Source organism: Mandrillus leucophaeus, unplaced genomic scaffold, assembly GCF_000951045.1.
Source record: "Mandrillus leucophaeus isolate KB7577 unplaced genomic scaffold, Mleu.le_1.0 Scaffold11, whole genome shotgun sequence".
Lineage (NCBI taxonomy): Eukaryota > Metazoa > Chordata > Mammalia > Primates > Cercopithecidae > Mandrillus > Mandrillus leucophaeus.
In genome coordinates this window covers 3,757,618-3,758,548 of record NW_012099209.1, presented here as the reverse complement: position 1 = coordinate 3,758,548, position 931 = coordinate 3,757,618, and the positions used below count along the sequence as shown (strand labels likewise).

The 931-nt window shown below is 54.8% G+C and overlaps 1 protein-coding gene across 1 annotated transcript in view; it reads left to right on the top strand.

The window, feature by feature from the left end:
* Positions 1 to 931, top strand: part of TM6SF2 (transmembrane 6 superfamily member 2) — a 14,436-nt gene that overhangs the window by 3,298 nt on the left and 10,207 nt on the right. Inside the window, exons 5-6 of the mRNA XM_011991298.1 lie at positions 151 to 252; positions 524 to 616. Of these exons, the coding sequence (XP_011846688.1) occupies positions 151 to 252; positions 524 to 616 (195 nt within the window). The remainder of the gene's footprint in view (positions 1 to 150; positions 253 to 523; positions 617 to 931) is intronic.

The following is a 931-nucleotide window of genomic DNA, read 5'->3' as shown; positions in this document are numbered from 1 at the left end:
AAGGAAGGAAGGAAAGAAAGAAAAGAAAAGAAAGAAAGGAAGAAAAGAAAGAGAGGAGCCTTAGGAGTCTTTATATACCTTTTGAATACCTACTGAATACCTCTCATTGACTACCTCTCATGCTGTCTGTGTTTCTCTCCCCTGGGGCAGGTTCAGGAGGAACAAAGAAAGGGCCTCCTGCAGCGTCCGGCTGACCTGGCCCTTGTCATATACCTCATCCTTGCTGGCTTCTTCACTCTGTTCCGGGGCCTGGTGAGTCCGCACTAGTTAGTCTCTCCATCCCCTGCCTCCGGTCTCCCTTCCCTGACCCACCTCTCCCACGCTGCCCTTCTTCCTGTTTGATCATCCAAGGAAGTTCTTCATCAAGTCTAACCTGAGTGTTCCGTGACAAAGCCCCATTTCTCCCAGCCCAATTTGAGCTGGGCTGGGAGAGGCCAGAGCAAGGGGTGTGGACCTGGAAGGGTGGGGGAAGTTTCCTGTGGGAGGGATGTCTGAGGGTTCTTGGTATGTCTGTCTGCTCCAGGTGGTGCTTGACTGCCCCACAGATTCCTGCTTTGTCTATATCTACCAGTATGAGCCATACCTGCGGGACCCTGTGGCCTATCCTAAGGTGCAGGTGAGAGGGGAGTGGGGAGAAGACCATATCCCTGCCTTGGGTAGGGGTCCTCTGGGCCTCTTTGAAGCAGGTGCCAGAAGCACAACTCAAACAGGCAGAAGGCCATATGGACGAGATCAGGCCTGCCTTCTTCCTCACCATCCCCTACCTGCTGGTGCCATGCTGGGCTGGCGTGAGGGTCTTCAGCCAGCCCCGGGCGCCAACCTGCTGCACCGCCGACACGGTGAGTGCCTTGCCCCTCTTAGGCTTTGTCCCAGCGTGCCTGAACTTTCCCCGTGTGAGTTGCTTTTGGTCAAAGACTTAGTTTCCGTGGAA